Genomic DNA, 25,000 nt, shown 5'->3' on the forward strand with positions numbered 1-25,000 from the left:
GCATATATGCATTATTGTATTGTCATTGTCCACATAGAACAGATAACAACATTAAACAGAAGGATACAAAATTTAAAACAAGTAAACAATAAGACAAACAAACACTGACTTGGTCGCACGACAGTCATCTAAAATATATATATATATATATACATATACATATATAATAATAGTATATCAAATATCAAATATATAGCACATGTTCAAGTACCCAAATATGCTTCTCCAATGTATATATATATCAAATAAATCACGTTGAATTATCGTTCACACAGATTAATACCAGCAAGCAGCATGAGAGTTGCTATTCTGGAATAGTATGGAACTAACATCCACAAGCACAAGGAATGAACCCCACGTTTTCTTGAACATGGATGAAGAACCTCTCAGAGTACATCTTATCTTTTCTAGTTTGATAAAGTATAGTATGTCTCTGATCCAGTGAAGGTGAGTGGGGGGAGCAGCGGACTTCCATTTAAACAGAATCAGCCGCCTGGCCAGTAGAGTGGTAAATGCCACAACGTGTGCTTTGTGCTTTGAAAGTGGAGAGTATCCAAAAAGCGCTGTCAATACATTTGGTTCAAGATTGAAATGTGGCCAAATCGGGTGAATATGTCAAGTGCAGCTGGAATAGATGTGGAGATGTCAGAAACGTATAGAAGCAGGTCATCTGCATACAGGGAGGTCCTCTGTTCAACACCCCCTCTGATTATACCTTTTATACGAAGGTCTGATCGAAGTACGATGGGCCAACGGTTCAATGGCGACATCGAACAGGAGTGGACTCAAATTGCAACCCTGTCTCGTGGAGCGGTGTCGATGGAACTGTGCTGGACGCGTGTTGTTAGTCCTTACTGAGGCAGTGGGAGAGGTGTAAAGTAATTTCCCCCAGTCCACACTTTTTCAACGTATCGAAAAGATAGTTCATGGATAGTTCTTCATATGATCAGCCATTGTGTCTTCATGGATAGTTCTTCATATGATCAGCCACTGTGTCTTCATGGATAGTTCTTCATATGATCAGCCACTGTGTCTTCATGGATAGTTCTTCATATGATCAGCCATTGTGTCTTCATGGATAGTTCTTCATATGATCAGCCATTGTTTCAGTTTCAGTTTCAGTTTGAACTTTATTTGAACAGGGACAACAGCACACATTAATGAACATAAATGTAAATGTGTGAGACAGTGTTAGCCAAAGCTAATTTTCAACTGTTGGCCCTGGGCCTGGTGTTAAAAAGCAGCTAAAAAAGGTTTCTGATAAATCGTATAAAACATCGGTAAAATGAAAATATACACTTTGACTACTGTTTTTGATAGGGTTATGGTCTTTACTCTTTGCTACAAAAAAAATATTTAAAAACATTAACCTCTTAACATCCAAGGGCCCACATGTGGACGATTCTTTGCCGACCTCTAGTGGCTCGGGTGTGCATTTCCTTTAATACAACATATAGATAGAATTAAAGCCCTATTTGTTGCCTGTCGATTGCCCTTTCAGGTGACAAAATCCGTTCAGCGGTTCTCGAGTTACATGCCGATATGTGAGGCGTGCCCCAAAGTACGCAAAAGTACACATTACCACCCCCGACTCCCGGGGCTCTAGCTCCGTCAATCATTTGGCGATCTCGAAAATCTTTGCACATGGTTGTAGATAATTGGGGATCTAATTGGGGATCTAATACGGTCTCTATTGATCGATTTATGATAAAGAAAAGCAGGGTCCCCTATAGGGGGACCTTAACGGGTTAAAAACACATCATGCTAAATATTTACATCAGACATGTACAGACAATGTACAAACAAACAATCATTCTACATATTAGGTACAGGCAAGCATATGGGGTTAGAGTTCTGCAGGGCTGTTGTGTTCACACATGTGTGTAGTTATTTCTTAACCATGTTTTGAAAGTGTGTTTGAATGATCGGTGTGTTTCTATATTGCGGATGTAACTTGGAATGGAGTTACATGGAGAGGTCCATGAGGAGCCATTGTGTCCTCGTGGATAGTTCTTCATATGATCAGTCTCTGTGGAAGAGAAGGTTTCCTGCAGATGGGATCATGTTCAGGGGAGCTCTTCTGTTTCTATCGTTATGGATGTAGCAGCATGGATCTGGGTTACCCACCACAGCTTACTGCCCCCCAGTGGGCATAATGTGACATACTAAACTATACTCCAGATGGTACTATTGGCTTTAAAAGAACACACAAATGCACACACAAATGCACACACGCACGCACGCACGCACGCACGCACGCACGCACGCACGCACGCACGCACGCACGCACGCACGCACGCACGCACACACACACACACACACACACACACACACACACACACACACACACACACACACACACGCACACACACACACACAGACACACATCCAGCCAGTTACCTAGCAACAATTGCCAGGCCGTGACCTCCTCATCGAACTATCAAAGGCCAGCATATTATTGTTTCAATTGTTGTTCATTTACAGCTCAACAGAGACACCTGGTGGGTAGTCCCTACAACTGCACTCAGATAAATATAAATGTAAATATACAAATATGAATTGTAAAATCTATAACGATAAGCTTTAGTCTTAACAGAGTGTGTGTGTGTGTGTGTGTGTGTGTGTGTGTGTGTGTGTGTGTGTGTGTGTGTGTGTGTGTGTGTGTGTGTGTGTGTGTGTGCGCGTGTGCGTGTGTGTCTTCCTGCAGAGTAACTACCTGGTGTTTATGGCTGAGCTCTTCTGGTGGTTTGAAGTGGTGAAACCCTCGTTTGTGCAGCCCAGAGTGTTCGATCCTCACGGTACGGTGGGCCACAAACTAACGTCATTAACCCTAACCTTCACCCTAACCTTAAAGAAGATAGATACCAGTTTCCTCTCTGTGTGCGTTCAGTAGAAAGCTATCTGGCTGCACGTTAGCCTAGCTTAGCACAATGAATAGAAGCAGGCATGGCCGGTTAGCCTAGGCATTGTCCAACTAACACCTCTCCCGAAGGCTAACTGACCATGTCCGCTTCCATTCATTGTGCTAAGCTAACGTGCAGCCAGATAGCTTTCTACTGAACGCACACAGAGAGGAAACTGGTAACTATCTATCTTCTTGTCTCTCTCTGGAGAAGACGGTAAGCTAATTTCCCCAAATGTTTGGCTTGTTCCTTTAACAATCCAGTGGCTTGTTGATTCCAAACTTCCCCAGCAGCTTTTTTATTATTTTACCAGCCAAACTAATACAGGAGATAACTCCTGCATTCTTAAAGGAACCCGCACTTACCGTCAGACAAGAAGTTAGATATCAATTCCCTCTCTGTGCCGTTCATTGGAAAGCTATCCGGCCGCAAGCTAGCCTAGCGCAATTGAATGGAAGTGGATACGGACCAGCTAGCCTAGCCATTGGCCGAAAACACTTCTCCCAGAGTTTTAAGCTATAGGCTAGTGGTCCGTATTATACGCTTCCATTCATTTATACTAAGCTAGGTTAGCTTGCAGCCGGATAGCTTCCTACTGAACTCACAGAGAGGACATTGGTGTCAATCTTCTTGTCTGACGCTGGAGAACATGGTAAGTGCATTTCCCATAATGTTGGCGTGTTCCTTAACTCCACTGCAAACTCCACTCTGGGAAAGTCAAGGTTGTCATTTCTAGCATAGTCTAGTCCTGCTATACGGGGACGTTTTGGTTGTTCTTGTTATTGTTTTGCACTGTTCTGTAAGTGAAATCTGCAGTGGAGTGTCAGTGTCCTCTCTCTCTCTCCTGCATGGGTTGTGTTCTGCTTCCAACACCTTAATTAAAGGGTGAGTTCAGAATTCTGTACAGTATTTAATATGTTATTTATTTCCTTCTATGTCTTCCTTCATCTCCAGCCCTTGAGCCTGTCCCGTCCTGTAGAAACATGGCTCCCGTGTCCGGCCCGGTCAAACAGAACCACGCTGACAGAACTGACCGTCCAGAACCCGTCCGCACTGCAGGTAAACGACATCTTCGTCTGAATCGCAGACCGGAAACATCACCGTCGTGACTTTTTGAGAATGTCACAGGTGTAATGTTAGCCTCCGAAAAGTCAGACGTGAGCTTGGGACTGGAGGGGATTACAGCCATAGATATATATAAACTAGAGGTGGGCATAGATTAATTTTTTTAATCTAGATTAATCTATCTGCAATCCTGGATTTAATCTAGATTAATCTAGATTAAAATGGCTAAAAAAAAAAAACTGCCGAAGGCATTCAAAATATGTGTGTTCTACCCAAATAATGACCAGAAGTAAGTCCTTACTTTTTCTTTCCTCCTTATGTTTCTCAGGCCAGGTGGCCCATTACACCATGAGCCCATCTCCCGTTTCCAAAATGCATTACAGACTGTTTGAAAAAGCTGTTTTGCTATGATAATTGGTAATGAAATATCAAAATAATATTCAATAAGATGTATACTTGTGCTTAATAAGTTGTTTTATTCAGAAGTTAACACAAATACATAATATTACCAGTACAGTACAGTATCTAGCACACTCTCAGGAGCAAAACAGAAAGAATCATTTCAAACTTGAACTATGTGACATGGCTTGAATCAACTGCTCCAGTGGAGTTGCTCAGTGGCCAATGGTGTCAACTGTGGTTGTACTGGGCAGCTCCCAGGTGTGAATGGAACTGTGTGAATGTGAAGCAGGGCGTTCCTGAAAAAGAGCATCTGTGCTCAGCGAACCTACCCTGGGTAAAGGTAAAAAAAAAAAAGTAATTTTTTTTTTTTTTTTTTTTTTTTAGATGAATGCGTTAATTATATTATCGCGCGATACTAGTATAGCGTTAACGCAGCACGTTAACGCCGTTAACGGCCCAGCTCTAATATAAACACTAGATGACTCACCCGCACTGCTGGCCAACGGAGACCCGACGTTGTCACACGGAGGCCATCTTGCTACGCCCACTCATAACATTAATATCTATAGTGCATGTACTACTATTGAAATAACCATAGCTTGCTCAATTTTCAACCGTTTGGTTTGTTAAACACGTTACAGAGATGTAATTATCATACTGCATACTTATAATGGACTTTCATATAAAACATTTTAAAAAAAAATTATAAGAATTCTTCCAAGCAGGAATCATAGCCACGTCGACAACGTTTGTAATAAACCAACCCGTTTGTAAATCCGTCAAGATTTCAGCGAGTTAAGAGTATCTTTGTTTGTGCAGATCACTCACCTTAAAGGACGACTCCACTTTTTTTGGAAATTAGCTTATTTAACATCTTCCCTGGAGTTAGACAAGAAGATGCATACCTTTTTTGTCTCTGTGCGTGCATTTTAGCTTTGGGAATAGACGCTCCGTTAGCATAGCTTAGCTTCATCACTGGAAGTGGGGGAGGACAGTAGCCTTACAGTGCCTTACAGTGTATTGCAAGGTCTGACATTGACCAAACTTGATATGCATGACCTTGGTGGGCTCTAGGTCAACTCCTGAAAAGGGGGTCAATGTCAGACCTTGCAATCAAAAGTTAGGGGCGCACTGAAATTATGGCAAGGGTTATTAGCCCCCTAACTTTTGATTGCAAAGTCTGACATTGACCCCCTTTTCAGGAGTTGACCTAGAGCCCACCAAGGTCATGCATATCAAGTTTGGTCAATGTCAGACCTTGCAATACACTGTAAGGCACTGTAAGGCTACTGTCCTGCCTCACTTCCAGTGATGAAGCTAAGCTATGCTAACGGAGCATCTATTCCCAAAGCTAAAATGCACGCACAGAGACAAAAAAGGTATCTTCTTGTCTAACTCCAGGGAAGATGTTAAATAAGCTAATTTCCCAAAATAGTGGAGTTATCCTTTAAAGCAGTAGTTAATTGTAGCAAGATGGCCGCCGGTGAACTACGCGAGAGACTCTGCCTTGCACCATCTAGTCTTTATATATCTATGATTACAACGGTGAGAGTGAAATGTAGTTCTTTGACTATCGTTCTCAAACCACTCTGTGCCTCTTGTCTTAGGTGTGATCAAGAGGTCCGCCTCCTTGTCTTATGTGGACGGCTGCGTGGGAACCTGGCCCAAGGAGAAACGGTTCGTACCTGAAGAAGCTCCACTCCTGAGATCCTCATACAGTATAACACTACTCCACCTGAGATGGAGATCTCAGTTAACCCTGACCTTAACGATCCAGTGGCTTGTTGATTCCAAACTTCCCCAGCAGCTTTGAGTATTTTACCAGCCAAACGAATACAGGAGATAACGTCTGCATTCTTAAAGGAACACGCACTTACCGTCAGACAAGGAGATAGATATCAATTTCCTCTCCGTGCGTTCAGTAGAAATCCATCCGGCCGCAAGCTAGCCTAGCGCATATTAACGGATGTAGTGTGGTAGTGAAAGGTTAACCTTCTGTATTGTCGCAGTGACAGGGTTAACCCTTTGGTAGTGTGGTAGTGAAAAGGTTAACCTTCTGTAGTGTCGCCGTGAAAGTCTTGGACTTCCTGACGGGCGGACCCCAGGTGGTGAGAGCAGGCAACTGCACCTCCTCATCCATCACTCTCAACATAGGGGCCCCCCAGGGCTGTGTTCTGAGTCCCCTCCTCTACTCCCTGTACACACACGACTGTGTGGCACAGCGGAACAACAACACAATCATCAAATTTGCTGACGACACAGTAGTGGTGGGCCTGATCTCTGCAAACGACGAGAGGGCCTACCTGGAAGAGGTAAAGGTTCTGGCGGGATGGTGTCAGGAGAACTGCCTCTCCCTGAACGTCAGCAAAACAAAATAGATGATTGTGGACTTTAGGAGGTCGGGGGTCAGGGACTACAGCCCCCTCAGCATCGACGGGGCACCGGTTGAGAGAGTGAACAGTTTTAAGTACCTCGGAGTCCACATATCCTTGGACTTGACATGGACCACACACATTGACAGTGTTATCAAGAAGGCACGGCAACACCTCTACTTCCTTAGGTGCCTAAGGAAGTTCCAAGTGAGTCAGAAGATCCTTAAGAACTTCTACTCAAGGGAGCTCCAGTAGCTCACCACGTATCTCGACGCTATTGCTGCGTCGGGAGGACTCTGAGGAGTCTGGTTGACTCCGAGTTCGATTCCCGGACCCACCGTCATTTGCCGAATGTCTTCCCCTGTTCTCCCACCCGTTTCACTCTACAACTGTCGGTCACGCTTGACCAGAAAAGCGATAAACGCTAAAAAAATAAAGTTTAAAAAAAAAAAAAAACTTCTACTCATGCACAATAGAGAGCATCCTGACTGGTAACATCACCTCCTCGTTTGGGAATAGCACCGCACAAGACCGTAGCAGACTACAGAGAGTGGCCCGTTCAGCCGAACGCACAATTGGAGGTGGGCTTCCCACTCTCCAAGACATTTACAACAAGCGCTGCAGGGCCAAGGCTAAGAGAATAATCAAAGACCCCAGCCACCCAAACAATTGCCTCTTTGAACTGCTGCGGTCAGGCAAGCGATACCGGAGTCTCATGGCAAGCACAGAGAGACTCAGAAGAAGCTTCTATCCCCAGGCCATCAGGATGCTAAATGCTAAATGACAATAACACTATGTAACAAACCATCAAATACACTCACAGCACACACATCCACACACACGTACACACTCACTTTAAACAAACAACTCACTGCAGCACCCACTTTACCCACTTTAGACACCTAACACACTTTATATTTATTGGTAAAGAATTTGCACTACCTCATTACACCTTACTGTAAATTGTACCTCATCCCATTTCTGCATTGTACTGTATATTGTATTGTAACTCAGTTACTTTTCTACTCTGCATTGTACATTGTATATATATGTAGATTGAACACTTTTGTCTACGTACTTGACTTCTATTTTATACTTATTATACTTATTTTATACTTATCTATTTTTATCTAGCACAATCTCTGGAGCAAAACAGAAAGAAGCATTTTATATAAAAGTACTCTGTATTTTTGTATGACAACTAATAAAGAAACTTAAAACTTGAACTTGAAAGGGTTAACCCTTTGGTAGTGTGGCAGTGAAAGGGTTAATGTGATCTTTGAAACTTGACGGATGTTCCCTTTCTCCTCTTCTCCTCCAGCTCCTCCTCTCGGGGGATCTCCTTTGAGATTCCTCTGGACGGCGACCCCTCCCCCTGCGGGGGTCCCCCCTCCCTCCGCGGCATGACCCGCTCTGCCAGCAGCGAGGGCCTGGGGTTCAAAGTTCACTATGCACCCCCCCGGGGCGGCGGCATGAAGCGCCACCTCTCCCTCGCGCATCCCGTCAGCGTCAACGGCGGCAGACACATCCCGGAGGAGGAAGAGGACTACAAGTCCCAGAAGTCCCTGGGGCGGAACGACACGTTCTCAGTCAACAACCAAAGCAGGTTGTTGATTGTTTTGTTAAATACTACTACTACTACTACAAGGTGCGGTTTGAATTCATTGAATTGATTGATTGATTGATTGATTGACTTAAACTTTATTTAACAGATTGCAGAATGGTTACAGTACAGTACGGCTCAATACACACAATTGTTAAGGGGATGCAGACCAGGGCCCTATTCCCCGTACCTGGTTCAACTAAGTCGATCAAGAGTCCCATTATCCAGATTCAATTAACCCGATGTTTGAATCCGGGATTTTCCTGTTCCTCGAAGGTGGATTCAGTCTCGTTCATTTGAACCAGACCGGATTCGAACCCGGTGTATCTTGCGTTGGTGACGAGCGCAATGTCCGCTGCGCCACCCAGCCGCCCGATTAAATGTGATATTATGTTTCTTTTAGGGCTGACCCCTATTAGTCGATTAGTCGACTAATTGGTCGAAAGGAGCCGTAGTCGACTGGCCAACCTCTTAGTCGAACACAAAGAAAAAAACTTTAATTTTTTTTTATATCATTCTTTCCAAAAGAAAAGAGGCCTAGAAGCGTGGCTAACGCTAATCACACGCATACCAGAGGCTAACTGCCTACGAAAACAGGCACAGAGGCACTGAAAGAGGATTTCACCATCTAATGAACACACTAGACTAGACACATATCAAGATGTATCCATCAGTGGACCAATTGCATGCTTTTGCACAGAGGACAAGAAGCCTTCAGTCGACTCCTTCAGACATTAAGCACCCCCCACAGCCCAAATGGAACGAATATATATTTTTTTGTCAACTAATAGTCGACTAACGGCAAATTTTGGCCAATCATAGTCGACTATCCAAATCCTTAGTCGGGGGACAGCCCTAGTTTCTTTGTAACGTATATGTTTGTAATGTCACTATTGAAACCTATGTATTTATGGTCAAAATGTCATCTCTACTCTATCACTTCAATGAATCACCATCACTCTCTTTCCCTCTACTTAATGTTTTTCCAGGTATTCCAACGGAGTCCTTCCAGACAACCACAACAACCACGGTAACCACGGCGACCACGGCGGCGGCGGCGGCCGAGCCAGCCCGTCCACGCCTCCGAGCGTCGAGGAGGCCCTGAAGATCATCCACGACGCGGAGAGGCCCCACGCCAGCCTGGGCCTGGGGGCCGGACGGGGGGGGGACGGCGGCTTCTTCCTCCACGGAGCCGAGCCTCCAGGGGCCCCGCGGAGGGGGGGGGGCCTCCCGGGAGACGACGTCGACGACGACCCGGGCTCGGGGGCCAAGGCCCGGCCGGGGGGCGGCGGCGACGACCACGACCACGACCCCAACTCGGCCTCCACCACGGAGGAGGTGGACACCGGGATCCACGTGCGGACGGAGGACATCCAGAGCCTGGACGGGGACTCGTCGTCTCTGAGGGACTACCCCGACATGGAGCCGGACTGCGAGGCCGCGACCACCCGGTCCTGTCCGCTCCCTAACGCGGCGGCGCCGGCAGAGAGGGAGAGGCCCGGCAGAGGAGGAGGAGGAGGAGGTGATGGTGAAGGTAAGGGGTGTAAAAAGTACCCAGAAATTATACTTAAAGGAAAACGCCAACATTTTGGGAAATTAGCTTATTTGCCATCTTCCCTTTGGAGTTAGACAAGAAGATACATACCTTTGTTGTCTCTGTGCATGCGTTAGGCTTAGGGAACGCCCGCACCGTTAGCGTAGCTTAGCTTCATCACTGGAAGTGGGTCAGACCTGTACCCTGAAGTTCCCTACAGTTCCCTACAGTCACGAAATACACTCCAAATACAACTCCAAAACGTTCCTGTAAACATGTTGTGACCTGTGTATTTACCACGTGGAGAAATACAAAATTATTGAATTAGACAATTACGTTTTCTAAGCAAATATACTCGTAACTATTTTTTGCCGAACCACTCCTCTCGGGGCGCAGTCAGTGATTTCACGCAACGCAGTGATACTTTCTAACGTGACACCAGTGTTTGTTTACATTCTCATTTCATTGAAGTTTATGGATACCATGACTTAAAATCCTCTTATCTTGACGATTAAAAGCCTCCCCAATTTAGAAAACAGTATTCCCATGGCTGGTGTTGATATGCTGCTACTGTAGCTAACGAAAACCAAAAACCAGACACTCAAGCAGATAACTAGGCTTACTTCCGGTCGGGGGATTTCAAAATAAAAGAGTGACGTCTAAAGCACCGGAAATACGTTTATTTAGTACATTATCTAATGTTAACATGAACCTAAACTAACGTTACAACTAACCTAAAGTTAGTTTAGGTTCGTGTTAACGTTAGATAATGTACAAAATAAACGTATTTCCGGTGCTTTAGACGTCGCTCTTTTATTTTGAAATCCCCCGACCGGAAGCAAAAACACACTTGAGTGAAAGTCAAAAAGTTTAAGTAAAAACTGACTGTCTATTCTTCTGATAGCAGGTGTTTAATCAAAGATCCCCGCTTTCTAGTCTTGCACAAGGACCAATCAGCATGGGTGTGGGCGGGTTCATTTTCCATTGATGGGGATTTGATTGGCTGTTTTTAAATAAAGCGCGGCCGCAGGATTAATAACGTTAGCGTTAGTTCGGCCACAGAAACAAATATACTAATTAAAATGGTTGGACCTGCGAGATTTGTACTTTGTACTTTGTAGGTCTGCATTTTAAATGTAAGGAGGAAAAAGTATGTTTTTTTCCCTCTGAAATGTAATTGAGTAAAAGTACAAGTATACAAACCTAATAATAGGCCTACTCGAGTAAAGTACAAATCCCCCAAAAACAGTACTTAAGTATTGTAACTAAGTACAATTACTCAAGTACTTCAAGAATCAAGAATCAAGAATCAATAGGTTTATTTGTCACATACATACCAGGGCATACAGTGAAATGCGGGTGGTCATGCCTGCATCGATTGTGCAATAATACAATAATTAAATAGACATATAAAAATAAAAAATAAACAGGTAAGACATAAGATGTGCATGATAAAAATAGACACGGTAAATTCCTGAGAAGGCACTGGGTCCTATGTACACTACTATACAATTTTAACTCCGTCATTATGCTATACTTACTATATCTAAAAACTATACTATACAAGAACCTCATCTGTTCTTTCCTTAAAGTGGCTTTTATATTCTTCGTTCCTTTAAAGTAGGGATGTCCGATATTATCGGCCGATATTGGCATTAAAATGTAATATTGGAAATTATCGGTATCGGTTTTCAAAAAACCTTTTTTTGAATTTTTTACATTTATTTAACCTTTATTTACCCAGGCAAGCAAGTACGAACAAATTCTTCTTTTATTTATTGTCAAAAGTATGCATAATGTTGTGTTTTGGGGGGGGGGGGGAAACCCTGCATATATATCGGTATCGGTTGATATCGGTATCGGAAATTAAGAGTTGGACAATATCGGTATATCGGATATCGGTAAAAAAAAAAAAGCCAATATCGAACATCCTACTTTAAAGTTTTCCATTTTGTTTAAAGTGACATTTTGTATAGCGGTCAGGTGGCGTAGCGGAGATTGCCTTCGTCACCAACACCGGAGCGGCTGGATTCGCCTGTTCGAATCCAGCTCACAGCTCCGGCGTTGTCACCAGCTTGGCTGGCCGTTCACACTAATACAATTGGCTGTATTAGAGGGTGGGAGAAGCTGGCGGGGTGGGTCCGGGTCGTTGTAAACAGCGACTCCTACAGTTCGGTCGGGGCGCCTGCTCAGCGCGGATAGGATCTAAGGGGGGTAGTGTGATCCTTCCACACGTTACACCCTCTCAGTGAGAGTCAGGTGAAAAGAGGCGGTTGATTGGCTGGACGTGTGTCGGAGGAGGAAGCACGTGATAGCCTCCACTCTCCCAGACCGACTGTGGGTGGGGGGTAAGTGCGCAGCGACCAGGAAGGGGATTGGGAATTGGCATAACGACTAACATTGGGATGGGAGAAAATCGGAGGAAAAAGGAGGGGGGAAAAGATATAAAAAAAAAAAAAATTGACATTTTGTACGTTACACCCCTGAAGGTAACCTGCACGGAGGCGAGAGGATCAGCCCGTCGCCCGGTTCGGCGCTACAGCCGGCGGCCCCCGGGTCGCACCACGCGGCCTGCAGCCCGGCCTCCCCCTCCCCCTCCTCCTCCTCCTCCGGGGGGGCGGGTTCTGCCGGAGCCTTGGTCCGGATGACCAGCTTCGCGGAGCAGAAGTTCAGGAAGCTGGAGGGACGAAGCAGCAGCGGAGGAACCACCACGCCGGAGAGCTCGGAGCTCAACGTGCCCTGCTGCCCTCACCCCCCAGAGGTGAGATGGGGTGTCTCTATTAGGGGATGGGTACCGAATCCGGTACTTTTAAAGATTACATTTTTTTTTTTACTATCGCTTTTTACTACCGGGCAGTCCAGTAGAGAGAGAGAGAGGAGGAACAGGAGACAGAGTGGGGGGAAGACATTTGGCAAATAACGACGGGTCCGGGAATCGAACCCGGGTCGGCCGTGCCGCGACTCAGAGCGTTATGTGGTTCGCCACTGGGGCGCCCCGAATCCGGTACTTTTAAGGGTACCGACTAGGGATGTCCGATATTATCGGCCGATATTGGCATTAAAATGTAATATCGGAAATGATCTGTATCGATTTTCAAAAAATAAAAAAAAAATTTAAAAAAAAAATTTAACATTTATTTGACCTTTATTTACCCAGGCAAGCAAGTAAGAACAAATTCTTATTTTATTTATTGTCAAAAGTATGCATAATGTTGTGTTAATTCCATGACAAGAGATATTTTTTTGGGGGGGGGGGGGGGGGACCGTTATATATCGGTATCGGTTGATATCGGTATCGGAAATTAAGAGTTGGACAATATCGGTATATCGGATATCGGTAAAAAAGCCAATATCGAACATCCCTAGTACCGACCGGATCACGCCACATTTCGGTACTGTAAAATAAACGGTATTGATCACAGGTACCGGCAGGGACGTGCACAGGACTTTAGAGGGGCAGGTGCTCAAAGGCTGAAAAGGGCACCACACTTGTGTGTATATATTAACCGAGCGAGCGTAGCGCGCGAGCCCGATTTTTAAGGGCCCTTTTCTGGCGGGGGGCCCCCTTTTTATGCTTTTTGGGGGGTTTTGGTGATCAAATATTGAATATTGAACTATAATAATCAGTGCAGGAGCTCACTTATCCTTGAAAGACACTTTTATCACTGACTTAAAAGGCCCATACATCTCCATAAATGTTCAGGGGGGAGGGAATAAGTGCTTACCCTACAGACCCCAAGAAGTGCTGTATATTCTGTATTGTTTAATATAAATGCATTTTTTATTCCAATCCCGATTTGTATTTGAGATTCCCAAATCCCATCGGACTTGACTTCTTCGTGTCCCTCAATGAGTGTAATACCAGCATTCAACTGTATGCGCCACAGCGGTTTCTATCATCATCATCACCACCCACGCTATGCATAAAATAGGTCCGCGGAGAGGCACGCTGAGGAGGCCGTGCAAACTGCAATGGAATATGGGGCATCTCTCTCTCTTTACCTAATATTTAGATTCTATCCTGAAATTTTTCAGTTGGAAGGGCAGTCTATATGCGTAACGGTAAAAAAAAAAAAAAAAAAAAATCATAATTTATTTTTTCAAAAAGGGCACTTTTTTGATGAGGCTCAAAAAGGCAGGTGCTCAGGCACCCCTTGGCCTCTATGTGTGCACGTGCCTGGGTACCGGTACCGGTATCGGTTCAAATGTGAACGGTACCCAACCCTAGTTAGGACTCGTGTCTCTATCTCTTTCATTCTCTTACAACTCTTTTCGTAGACAGACAGAAATGCAACAGAGAAGATATCCCTACAAACAACCCACGCAGACATACTGTCTATGTTTAACATCGTCCCCCATCTGCCCCACCACCCGCGACCCTCTCCAGGTGTCTGGTCCTCCGCTGCCGATCACATCCCCCTCTCCGGCCACGCCGTCCCCCAGGGACCCCTCCCACCTGCTGGCCTCAGAGATGGTCCACCTGAAGATGAAGCTGGAGGAGAAGCGGAGAGCCATCGAGGCCCAGAAGAAGAAGGTAGGCACTGAGGCCGTTTCCCCCCCGATGCCTGTTTTTAGGATTCGAACTTCGTCAGGGTTTTTTTCGAACAGACGTTCGAACCTTTGTTTTTTAACAATAAAAAGAAATATTAAAATCTTTTTTGTTTTTGTTTATATTTTTATATCCTCCAACTAAATCCTCAATTTGAATAAAGTGATTCATCTGATTAAATTAGTATTTTTCTTTTTATTAATACATTTTTTTTATCAACTTTCCAGCCCCAGACCCAGCCCAGGGAGAAGCCCCAGCCCAACTAAATCAATTAAATCAACTTTATATAACTCATCAGTTTTTTTTGTAATACTATAATATTAGTGTAGCCTAATCTTTATCTGCAACTGTGAAGAAAAACCCCATTGGTTTAAACAGAATGAATAGAAAAATATTTTAAAAAATATATACCGGTATATATATATTTTTTTTTTCTTTTAATTCAAATGTTGATTTAGAATTCGAATGCCAACATAACGAACGAAGGTTTGAACGTTCAAACGTTAGGGCTCACCCCTAGTAGGCACTAGAGATGTGCATGACATTTTTTAATAGTCTACTGTTCTTAAATATTCGAAAATTCAACCCCCCCCCCACCCCTGTTTCAGTTTAAATTCTGTTAAAATGTTCAGTTTCAGTTAAATTCAGTTATTCTTTTTAATAGAATGGATCGTTGAAATCAAATGGTATTGCACATAAGTAGGCACTTCAGATAATCCTTCAGAACGTTGATCGGCTCAGCTGACCGACGCTAAATCAAAATGACACCATTCACCATCGTAGCCTATAATAATAACAGCATTGCATTGGCCTATCGACCGGTTTTAATAAACAAACAGAAACAGTAGCATGTGCATCTTGCTAGATCAATTCAAACCTTCTGGTGACGGGGATGGGCCACAGTTGATTTCCTGTTGGATTTTTTGTGATTAACTAATACCAGCAACTGGCAGGAAAGCAAATGTTGTCCATTCTGGAACGCTGGTTTATGTTTGTTTTTTGTTGTCAAGTTGAAATCTTCCGCATCACAGCTGAACAATGTAACCATCCGTGTAAATACTGTGTTTTCACTTTTAATGCTTCTGTTCTAGGTGTACTAGGTGTACTGTCCTTTTTTAAATAAACTGAAACTGAAACTGAAATCTTCTGTATCATAGGGATGTTCGAAATTGGCTTTTTTACCGATATCCGATATACAGATATTGTCCAACTCTTAATTTCCGATACCGATATATGCGGGGGTTTCCCCCCCAAAAAAACGGAATAATTTCAGGTAATTAACATTACATATCTCTTGTCGTGGAATTAACACAACATTATGCATACTTTTGACAATAAATAAAATAAAATGTGTTCTTACTTGCTTGCCTGGGTAAATAAAGGTTAAATAAATTAGTTTTTTTGGGGTGCAGCCGGGTAGCGCAGCGGACTAAGCGTCTGTCTACCATCACAGTGAGACAGTGGGATCGAATCCAGCTGTGGTGCTTCCGGGTTGGCCGACCGTCCATACTGACACAATTGGCAGTGTCAGCGGGTGGGAAACCCGGCGAGGTGGGTCCTGGTCGTTGTAAACAGCGACTCCTACAGTTCGGTCGGGGCACCTGCACAGCAAGGGAAGGATCTGGAGGGAGGTAGTGTGACCCTTCCACACACGTTACACTCCCCCCAGTGAGAGTCCGCACTGCCAGGTGAAAAGAAGCGGTGGGCTGGGTACATAATGTGTCAGAGGAAGCATGTGATAGGCTCCGCCCTCCCGGACGCGTGTATATTTTCCCTAACGGAGTTGCACTTCCGCGTTCGGTTTGCGCGATCTGATTGGCCACTGACGTTTTTTTCAGCGCCAAATGCGTTACTCCAACAATCGCGCCAGCAGGCTGTTACCCTAACCTTAACCAACTAACCCTAACCCTAACCTTAACCCTAACCTTAACCAACTAACCCTAACCTTAACCCTAACCTTAACCAACTAACCTTAACCTTAACCAACTTCGAAAGAAAGCGACTTCGAAAGCGTCGCCAAGCTTAACCAGTTTGTTAGGAGTAACGCGATTGGCGCTGAAAAAAACGTCAGTGGCCAATCAGATTGCGCAAAAACCGAACGCGGAAGTACAACTCCGTTAGGGAAAATATACACGCGTCCGGGACCGACGGTAGGGGGGGGCAGAGTGCGCAACGACCAGGAAGGGGATTGGGAATTGGCACAACGACTAACATTGGGAGGGGAGAAAAAAAAACGAAAAAAGAAAGGGGGGGGGGGAATATAATTATTTAATTAATTATATAATAATTGAAAACCGATACCGATATTACATTTGAACGCCGATATCGGCCGACGATATCGGACGTGCCTACGGCTGAACAGGGTAACCATCCGTCACCGTGATCTCTCCCGCGCTCCTCCAGGTGGAAGCCGCCTTCACCCGCCACCGCCAGCGGATGGGCCGCACCGCCTTCCTGAACGTGGTGCGGAGGAAGGGGGTCACCTCCCCCGTGGGCTCCAGCAGCACCCCCCCCACCCCGGAGCCACCGCCGGCCTCCCCCCAGGGGCCCCCCGGGGGCGAGGGGGGCGGCCTGGGCAGGACGGAGAGGTGCAAGCCGGACGGAGCCGCGCCCAAGTCCCCCTGCGAGGACGGCGGTGGAGGTGGGGCGAGAGAGAGAGTGGGGGAGAGAGAGAGAGAGGGTGATGGTGAGAGAGTGGGGCGAGAGAGAGAGAGAGAGTGTGATGGTGAGAGAGTGGGGCGAGAGAGAGAGTGGGGGAGAGAGAGAGAGAGGGTGATGGTGAGAGAGTGGGGCGAGAGAGAGAGTGGGGGAGAGAGAGAGAGAGAGAGGGTGATGGTGAGAGAGTGGGGCGAGAGAGAGAGTGGGGGAGAGAGAGAGCGAGGGTGATGGTGAGAGAGTGGGGCGAGAGAGAGAGTGTGCGAGAGAGAGAGAGAGGGTGATGGTGAGAGAGTGGGGCGAGAGAGACGGAGCGGAGGTCCCATTATACGTTGGGGGGAGCCATTATACTTTGGGGGGAGCCATTATACTTTGGGGGGAGCCATTATACTTTGGGGGGAGCCATTATACTTTGGGGGGAGCCATTATACTTTGGGGGGAGCCATTATATGTTGGGGGGAGCCATTATACGTTGGGGGGAGCCATTATACTTTGGGGGGAGCCAATATACTTTGGGGGGAGCCATTATACTTTGGGGGGAGCCATTATACTTTGGGGGGAGCCATTATACGTTGGGGGGAGCCATTATACGTTGGGGGGAGCCATTATACTTTGGGGGGAGCCATTATACATTGGGGGGAGCCATTATACTTTGGGGGGAGCCATTATACGTTGGGGGGAGCCATTATACTTTGGGGGGAGCCATTATACTTTGGGGGGAGCCATTATACTTTGGGGGGAGCCATTATACTTTGGGGCGAGCCATTATACGTTGGGGGGAGCCAATATACTTTGGGGGGGAGCCATTATACTTTGGGGGGAGCCAATATACTTTGGGGGGAGCCATTATACTTTGGGGCGAGCCATTATACGTTGGGGGGAGCCATTATACTTTGGGGGGAGCCATTATACTTTGGGGGGAGCCATTATACTTTGGGGGGAGCCAATATACTTTGGGGGGAGCCATTATACGTTGGGGGGAGCCATTATACTTTGGGGCGAGCCATTATACTTTGGGACGAGCCATTATACTTTGGGGGGAGCCATTATACGTTGGGGGGAGCCATTATACGTTGGGGCGAACCATTATACGTTGGGGGGAGCCATTATACTTTGGGGCGAGCCATTATACGTTGGGGGGAGCCATTATACGTTGGGGGGAGCCATTATACTTTGGGGCGAGCCATTATACTTTGGGGCGAGCCATTATACTTTGGGGGGAGCCATTATACGTTGGGGGGAGCCATTATACTTTGGGGGGAGCCATTATATTTTGGGGGGAGCCATTATACGTTGGGGGGAGCCATTATACGTTGGGGGGAGCCATTATACTTTGGGGGAAGCCATTATACGTTGGGGCGAGCCATTATACTTTGGGGGGAGCCATTATACGTTGGGGGGAGCCATTATACGTTGGGGGGAGCCATTATACGTTGGGGGGAGCCATTATACTTTGGGGGGAGCCATTATACGTTGGGGGGAGCCATTATACTTTGGGGGGAGCCATTATACTTTGGGGGGAGCCATTATACGTTGGGGGGAGCCATTATACTTTGGGGGGAGCCATTATACTTTGGGGGGAGCCATTATACTTTGGGGGGAGCCATTATACTTTGGGGGGAGCCATTATACTTTGGGGGGAGCCATTATACTTTGGGGGGAGCCATTATACTTTGGGGGGAGCCATTATATTTTGGGGGGAGCCATTATACGTTGGGGGGAGCCATTATACGTTGGGGGGAGCCATTATACTTTGGGGGAAGCCATTATACTTTGGGGGGAGCCATTATACTTTGGGGGGGGCCCCCCCAAAGTATTAACATGCAGCGGGAATCACTGATTACTGTTTAACCGCGTGTGTGCCGGTGTGTTGCAGGCGTGGCGGCGCTGGGGGAGATCGACCTGGGCGAGTACACGCGCTCCATCGAGAGGCTGAACACGTCGCTGGGCTTCCTGCAGACGGAGATGCAGCGTCTGTCCCACCAGCAGGAGACCATCATGGCCATGAGGGACCAGCAGCAGCAGCAGCAGCAGCAGCAGCAGCAGCAGCAGCAGGCCTGGGTCATCCCTCCGCCCGCCCCCTCACCACACAGGTAATATATCTAGATTCTAGAGCCATATGAAATCTGTTTTATTTTTTTCCAAATTCCATTAAATTTTTTTCCAAATTCCGCTTTTTTCCGTTTTAATATTTCAGAATTCTGTATTTTGCTTTGTACGCTCATTTTACCATCAGAAATAGTGTCTAATAAGTGGGAATGAATAAATGTCCACAATTTAATAAGATATAACAGTCCATTTAATAGGGCTGTCTTAAATACTTCGAAGCTTCGTTCGATGGGCATGGGATTCGAATATGAAAATAAAATCCGATTATTAAAAAAAAAAAAAAAAAAAAAAAATTATATATATTTTAGCTAAATCAACTCTGCCTCTCCTTGTTAACTACAACAAGCAATGCTGTTTGTTATTTAAGATGAGGTCGGACTCGGCACTGACAGATTTGTGTTCATTGTGCTGCTTTTATAAAGCCTCAAATGACGGCAAGTACAATATTTCATGAAAGCAAAGTGTTTTGTTTGTCTAGGATTTTAAAAGGTTTAAACTTTACAGAACTGACAAAGTTGAACAAAGTGCTGTACAAGTCCCACAACATAAAAGAAGTAAAAAAAAAAAAAGAAAAACGTTAAATTTTTAATGGCTCTAAATATATCCCTCCGCCCGCCCCCTCACCACACAGGTAATATATCCCTCCGCCCGCCCCCTCACCACACAGGTAATATATCCCTCCGCCCGCCCCATCACCACACAGGTAATATATCCCTCCGCCCGCCCCCTCACCACACAGGTAATATATCCCTCCGCCCGCCCCCTCACCACCACACAGGTAATATATCCCTCCGCCCGCCCCCTCACCACCACACAGGTAATATATCCCTCCGCCCGCCCCCTCACCACACAGGTAATATATCCCTCCGCCCGCCTCGTCACCACACAGGTAATATATCCCTCCGCCCGCCCCCTCACCACACAGGTAATATATCCCTCCGCCCGCCCTCTCACCACACAGGTAATATATCCCTCCGCCCGCCCCATCACCACCAGAGCACGAGCGGAGCGGGTGGATTTTGAAGTGAGCGCGGAGTGGGCTTTAAATTGGGTCAGAGCTCTCCTCCGCTCCCAGCGGCTCAGTGCACACGATCACACAGTGGTTTAAACGGATGTAATATACATGTAGTACAATGCCAAAGCAATAGGTGGCGATGTAGTTCAAACATGAAGGCCATTTTCAACCAATCAGAAGGGTGAACTCGTCCTCTATAGTCACTACACATCCTGCTAAGTCAAAACAGAAATCCGCCATCTTTAAATCACCTCGGGAACTATTTAGCAAAATTTATTTTCAGCAAGAAACAAACAAAGTGCAATACAAAAAAAAAGGATACATTCACTGTGTTCTGCCTCATTTATTGATGAAAAGAAACCAACATCATCAACACAATGTACCACCAAGAGCGGAGAGTTTAGTCTCACAAAAAGAGCGCTGATGTTGTTAGCTTACATGCTAACGTGAATGGGATCTGCCAGTATAAACACTTAGCATTGCGGCTAGGCTAGCCTACATTAGCATAGTAAAGCTAGTAGAATGGTTGAAAACGTTATTTAACAGATTGCAGAATGGGTACAATACAATACGGCTCAATACAAACAATTGTTAAGGGGCCCAGGGGGTGCAGACTGTTGTAGTTTGGTCAAATCAAGCTAATTTACATCATGCTCGTTTTTTTCTGCTGAGCGAGCTGGAGCGTGGAACGCTTGATGCGCAAAAAAAAATTTCTCCACAGTTTACCAAAATCGCTCCTAATCACTAATGTCTGAACAGATTTTTATAAAATTTGGGCATGTACTACATAAGACTTCAGGCTATGGGCCCAGGGTGTTTTCCAGCTCATAGCTATTTTTGGGGAAATACTATATTTGGATATTGCAACTACTACAGAAAAACAAGTTTTTCTACAACTCAAGTTCACTATGTTACTCTATTTCATTAGCACTAAAAGTGATCTTTCTTTATTGTATCAGAACCTTCAGAATGTCATCTTTCAAAAGAGATCAGGCTTATGCATGTGCTATAAGTATAAAGTATAGTTTTTTGGTTTGCAAAAAAAATATGCAGTCCTCAAAAACTAAAACTAAAATGGCCACTTTTTGGGGCGCCTGTTAAGAGGTTAACCTCTCTGAAGAGTATGAATCAGGCTTTGAGTATAAATCTGCGGAAGGTGCAGTCAACTGCTATTACTACTCTGGTCGACAACCACAAATCCATAGCTTATGTTTGGCTTTAGGGTGGTCATTTTTTTATATCCTCTTTTACTTAAAATTAGGCTTTTCTTTTTAATATGAGTGAAATGCAGCATTTCTTTTGACAAGTGAGCGTGCAAAGTGTAAAGTTGGTTTCACCTTCACCGTATGTTACAGTTTGCGTTGTGTTTGTCGCCCCCCGCAGGCAGCAGTATGTTACAGTTTGCATTGTGTTTGTCAGCAGTATGTTACAGTTTGCGTTGTGTTTGTCGCCCTCTGCAGGCAGCTGCGGGAGCTGCGTAGCAGCAGCGTGGTGGGCCGGGGCTCTGTGGGCTCCCTGTCCCCCGTCCTGTCCTCCTCGGGGTCCCCCCGCGCCCCCCACCGCTCCCCCGGGGGCCTCAAGCGCCGGCCGGCCTCCTTCCACGCCCGGACCCCCCGCACCCCGCGGCCCACCCCTCCCGGCGACCTGAAGGTCACGCCCTGCTTCAGCCGCATGCTCAACACCCCCGCCTCGGTGGACAGCCTGCCCAGGCTGCGGCGCTTCTCGCCCAGCCGCGTCCAGACCACCTCCTGCGCTTACCTGGGTCACGACGAGGGGCCCCCAGGGGCCCCCCAGGAGGAGGGCAAGGGCGGCGAAGAGAAACCCAAAGACGAGAAGGAAGAAGAAGGAAAGGAGGGGAGGAGACGAGGAGAGCAGGGGAAGTCGTCGTCAGGAGTGCTGTGTCGGTCCGCGTCTGCTGAGAGCCAGGGGCCTCCCGGTCGACAGGCGTGTGGCCCCCAGGCGGACCCCCAGGGCAGGAAGGGCCTGGTGGAGGTGCCCCTGTCTGTGCTGAAGCCTCTGGACGGACAGGGCCTGGAGACGGGAGGGGAGGGGGAGACGGGAGGAGACGGGGAGGACCAGAAGATGTGCTGTGGCTTCTTCTACAAGGTATGTGGGAGCTGCAGTACCCGTGCAAAAATAACGAAGTATTTTTTACTCAAATACTTTTACGCAAGTAGATTTGTGTGCTTTAGTACAACAGACAACAGATACAGGAGCCAGTAGGGGAGGGGAGGCGGTGGGGAGGTGAGTAAGGGAGAGGAGAGAAGGTAGGGGAGGGGGAAAAGGGGGTGATAGGTAGGTTTTGAGATGGGATTTGAAGGTGGAGAGTGAGGGAGAGTCTCTGGCCTGATGGTGTGCTTCTTGCACCACTGGTTATTTCTTCAAGAAAGCTCATTGATGCGCTGTGTAACTTGTCTTTTTACGCTAAAGGTAACCCATGTGAGATCCAGTATATTTCCTCTCTCTTGACATACAGTATTGTCGTCAAATGATCCAACGGTTGATGGTGCGTTCCATAGCCGTGGGAAGTCGTTTTTCTTGGCACATCTCTTTATTTTCTTCCCCCACAGTTTCTGAAGCACAACTGTGTAAATACAGTCTGCTGCCCTCTACTGGGAGGTATTCATTCTTCACACGGGGCAATCACGTCTTATAATTCCCCCAAATTGGACCAAATGACAACAACACACCGGATGTCGTTGAGGATATCCTTTGTAAACGGGGACAGCTGTGTTTTGTGACACTAGGATGTGTCACAACAACCGCTTTCAAAGCAATATATTAAATGCTTGTGAATAGGGATGTCCGATATTATCGGCCGATATCGGCATTAAAATGTGATATTGGAAAATATCGGTTTAAAAACAAAAGAAATTTTTTAAATTTTTTTAAACATTTCTATAACCTTTATTTGCCCAGGCAAGCAAGTAAGAACAAATTCTGATTTTATTTATTGTCAAAAGTATGCATAATGTTGTGTTAATTCCACAACAAGATATATGTAATGTTAATTACCTGAAATTATAAAAATTTGGGGGGGGGGGGGACCCTGCATATATCGGTATCGGTTGATATCGGTATCGGAAATTAAGAGTTGGACAATATCGGTATATCGGTATCGGTAAAAAAGCCAATATCGAGCATCCCTACTTGTGAATAATACATTAGATATAGCCATCAGGGCCAAAACCTCACGCCATAAGAACAGTTTCTTCCCGTCTGCAGTGAGCCTCGCTCAACAAGGCTCGGGACCCTCACTGACACCCCCCCCCCCCCCACTGTGTTACATTAACACACCCCTACTGGACTAAATACTTGCATAAACAACCAAACATACCTGTTCATACTTCACTGACTCATACTCTTTGCACATAACTGCCCAATTGCACAGCCCTTGCCTATTCCTATTCCTATTTTATCTTTATTGTACTATATTCTATTGTGCTATATTTCATTTAGTTTATATCCCATTTAATATTATTCAACCTCTTTATTTAAAGTTGCACAGCCCTGGCCTATATTTTATTTTATTTCATAATTATATTCTATTCTATTGTGCTCAACTTAGTTCATATTTCATTTTAAAATTTTACTCCACCTCTTTATTGTATTATCTTTCTGTTAATGTCTGTCCGCTAATGTCGCACCGGCGCTAACGTCCAAAGCAAATTCCTTGTATGTGAAAACTACTTGGCAAATAATAAAGACCTTTCTGATTCTGATTTCACAGCAATAATATGAAATGCTTGTGAAGAATAATACATTAGATATATAGCCATTATGAGGGCGGCTACGTGGCGTAGTGGGCAAGGTGCTCGCCATGAAATGCTGGAGACGCTGGGCTCGTCAGTTCGAGCCCAGCGCTCCACATTTGCTTTCAGTTTAGCTGGTCGTCCGTACTAATACACATTGGCCGTATTAGGGGGTGGGAAACTGATGGGTGGGGATCGGGCGTTGTGGACAGCGACTCCTACAGGTCGGTTGGTGCGCCTGCACAGTAGAATCAGGAAGTGTCGGGGGCAGCATGAGCCTCCCACGCGTTACTCCTCGCCACTGAGAGATCGAGCTGCGCAGGTGAAAAGATGCGACTGCTGTTACCTCAAGTACCGGAGGGGACTCGTGCTATGTATGACTTAGTCCACATTGCAGCCGGCTTGTGGGAGGCAAGAAACAGCGTTTGTGACAGGGGAGGGTTGAATTGGATGATACGAAATTGGGATGGGAGAAAATATAGAAAATGGGAGAAAAAGTGGATAAAAAAAAAAAAGATATATAGCCATTATGGGCCTATATAGGCAGCTGGAGCAAGAGGCTCATACTGTGTGTGCCTGGGCCCCATGTGAGCTGTGTCTGCTGAACCGTGACTTGGCCGGGGACAGTGTGTATCTATCTAGGCCAAGGGATGAGACGGCAGACATACTTATTCCAGGAGACAGGAGAGACTGCCGGGCTGCCGGGGCGACGAGGCTGTGTTGCTTCATTAAACCGGGCCGGGCTGTCCGAGCAAAAAGTCTTGTTGATATACAGGGTCATCATAGCTACTTAGTGCCGCAGTGCATTCTTCACATTAGCTAAAGGATGAATGTATAGCTACATTCCTGCAGCATTGTGCTGAATAAATATACAATCTTTTTTTTGTCTCTTAAAGGGGAACTATCTTATAAATGGCCTTTTTGAGTGTTTAGCATTGTTTCCTAGCTATGTGAACTTATATTAATATGATCTATGTCTCAAAATTCTCATATTGGCGCATTCTTCCAATTCTCCTCTCACAATATTCACCCTCACTGAAC

General features: G+C 45.8%; 1 protein-coding gene across 1 annotated transcript in view; it reads left to right on the forward strand.

Moving 5' to 3' along the window:
• The window catches only part of LOC311227627 (calmodulin-regulated spectrin-associated protein 2-like), a gene marked incomplete at its 5' end in the record, with an annotated part of 129,061 nt that overhangs the window by 82,595 nt on the left and 21,466 nt on the right, over window positions 1-25,000 (forward strand). Inside the window, 10 exons of the mRNA XM_084313350.1 lie at window positions 2,708-2,798; window positions 3,858-3,962; window positions 5,978-6,047; window positions 8,064-8,348; window positions 9,335-9,879; window positions 12,369-12,640; window positions 14,267-14,413; window positions 16,832-17,069; window positions 18,960-19,176; window positions 21,668-22,313. Coding sequence (XP_084169476.1) covers window positions 2,708-2,798; window positions 3,858-3,962; window positions 5,978-6,047; window positions 8,064-8,348; window positions 9,335-9,879; window positions 12,369-12,640; window positions 14,267-14,413; window positions 16,832-17,069; window positions 18,960-19,176; window positions 21,668-22,313 — 2,616 coding nt within the window. The remainder of the gene's footprint in view (window positions 1-2,707; window positions 2,799-3,857; window positions 3,963-5,977; window positions 6,048-8,063; window positions 8,349-9,334; window positions 9,880-12,368; window positions 12,641-14,266; window positions 14,414-16,831; window positions 17,070-18,959; window positions 19,177-21,667; window positions 22,314-25,000) is intronic.

The sequence above is a fragment of the Notolepis coatsorum genome (assembly GCF_963971535.1).
Source record: "Notolepis coatsorum genome assembly, chromosome: 4".
NCBI lineage: Eukaryota > Metazoa > Chordata > Actinopteri > Aulopiformes > Paralepididae > Notolepis > Notolepis coatsorum.